Source organism: Salvia splendens, chromosome 7 (assembly GCF_004379255.2).
Source record: "Salvia splendens isolate huo1 chromosome 7, SspV2, whole genome shotgun sequence".
Lineage (NCBI taxonomy): Eukaryota > Viridiplantae > Streptophyta > Magnoliopsida > Lamiales > Lamiaceae > Salvia > Salvia splendens.
In genome coordinates, this window is record NC_056038.1 from 4,866,954 (window position 1) to 4,868,165 (window position 1,212).

General features: G+C 39.0%; 1 protein-coding gene across 1 annotated transcript; it reads left to right on the forward strand.

Annotated features, from left to right (window-relative positions):
- LOC121741730 (putative F-box protein At3g16210) lies at positions 1-985 on the forward strand. Its single transcript, XM_042134614.1, has 2 exons — positions 1-611; positions 856-985. The coding sequence occupies exons 1-2, from the start codon at positions 1-3 to the stop codon at positions 983-985; spliced, it is 741 nt and encodes a 246-aa protein (XP_041990548.1).
- Positions 986-1,212: the final 227 nt, after the last annotated feature.

Genomic DNA, 1,212 nt, shown 5'->3' on the forward strand with positions numbered 1-1,212 from the left:
ATGAAGCAAGATCTGTTCAGATACCTTCCATCAGAAATCTTCATTGATATCCTACTGAGACTCTCTCTTGAAAATATTTCAACTTGCAAATGTGTCTGCAAACCATGGCTCAATCTTATTGAGAGCGATACTTTTCTCAAGTTCAATCTTTCTAAATTCTCCCCCGCCCTAGCCGTCTCCATTGTGGGGACAGATTCAAATTGGTTCAATGTTTTCAAATTGGAAGACGAGCATGAGCCCAAGCATAAGCACAAGAAGGATCCAATTATCAAGTTTAATTTCCCTCAAGCATCAACAATACAAGGTTCTGTCAACGGTTTGCTTCTTTTGAAAAATCCTTTTCGTAGTCATCTTTATGTATGTAACCCGACTACCCGTGAATTCGTCGAGCTCAGTGGGCGTCTTACTCGTCCTCGGGCAGATTGTTATGGATTTGGAGTGAGTAGAATAAGCGGACAACATAAGATTGTCTATTTTAACCCTAAGTATGACGGATGTCATGTATACACTCTTGAAGCGGGATCTTCGTGGAGATGCGTTGAAGTCACTTCACCCTCGTTTGATTGTTGCCACAACTCCAATGGTGCATTTGTTAGTGGTAATCTCCATTGGTTAGTTTCAAATCTATGGAGGGAGCCTCCTTATATTTGTTGTTTTGATATTGAGACAGAATGTTTTAGCACATTCTCTGCGCCCGTCGAAAATTTAGAGAGAGGTTTGTATGCTTGGAAGGGAAAGTTGTATACTTTGGGGGGTCGCCTGTGCTTTTGTGATGATCACCCATTCGACCATGATGGTGTTTATGTGGTCTGGTTGTTGAATGAATACGAAACAATTGATAAATGTTGGTGCCAGGTACATTTTCGCATCATGCAAAAAGGACCTTATCATAATGATGCCTACCTTCAAGGTGTTTATGAGGGTCGATATTACCATCGCAAACGTCTTCAGCCTATCAAAATTTACAGAAATGGCGACTTGTTGATGTTATGTGAAAGGAAGTTTTTTCTATACTACTCCAAAAAGAGGAGTGCTTTGAAAACAATTGGTTTGTTTGGTAAAGTGGATGATGATTGTTACTATATCAACTCCATTCTCTTCACTCCAAGTTTTCTCTCACTTAAAAGAAACTTGGGAATGAAGAATGTGATCTCATTTTAGTTTGTATTTTTTTCTTTTATCACTGGAACTTTAATTTACTTATGCTAACTG

What these genes read in the sequence shown, in the direction of transcription:
- LOC121741730 (XM_042134614.1), top strand. Translation starts at nt 1, where the DNA reads ATGAAGCAAGATCTGTTCAGATACCTTCCATCAGAAATCTTCATTGAT. An exon ending in GTTAGTGGTAATCTCCATTG is followed by an intron (nt 612 to 855) that starts GTTAGTTTCAAA and finishes TGTTGGTGCCAG; the next exon opens with GTACATTTTCGCATCATGCA.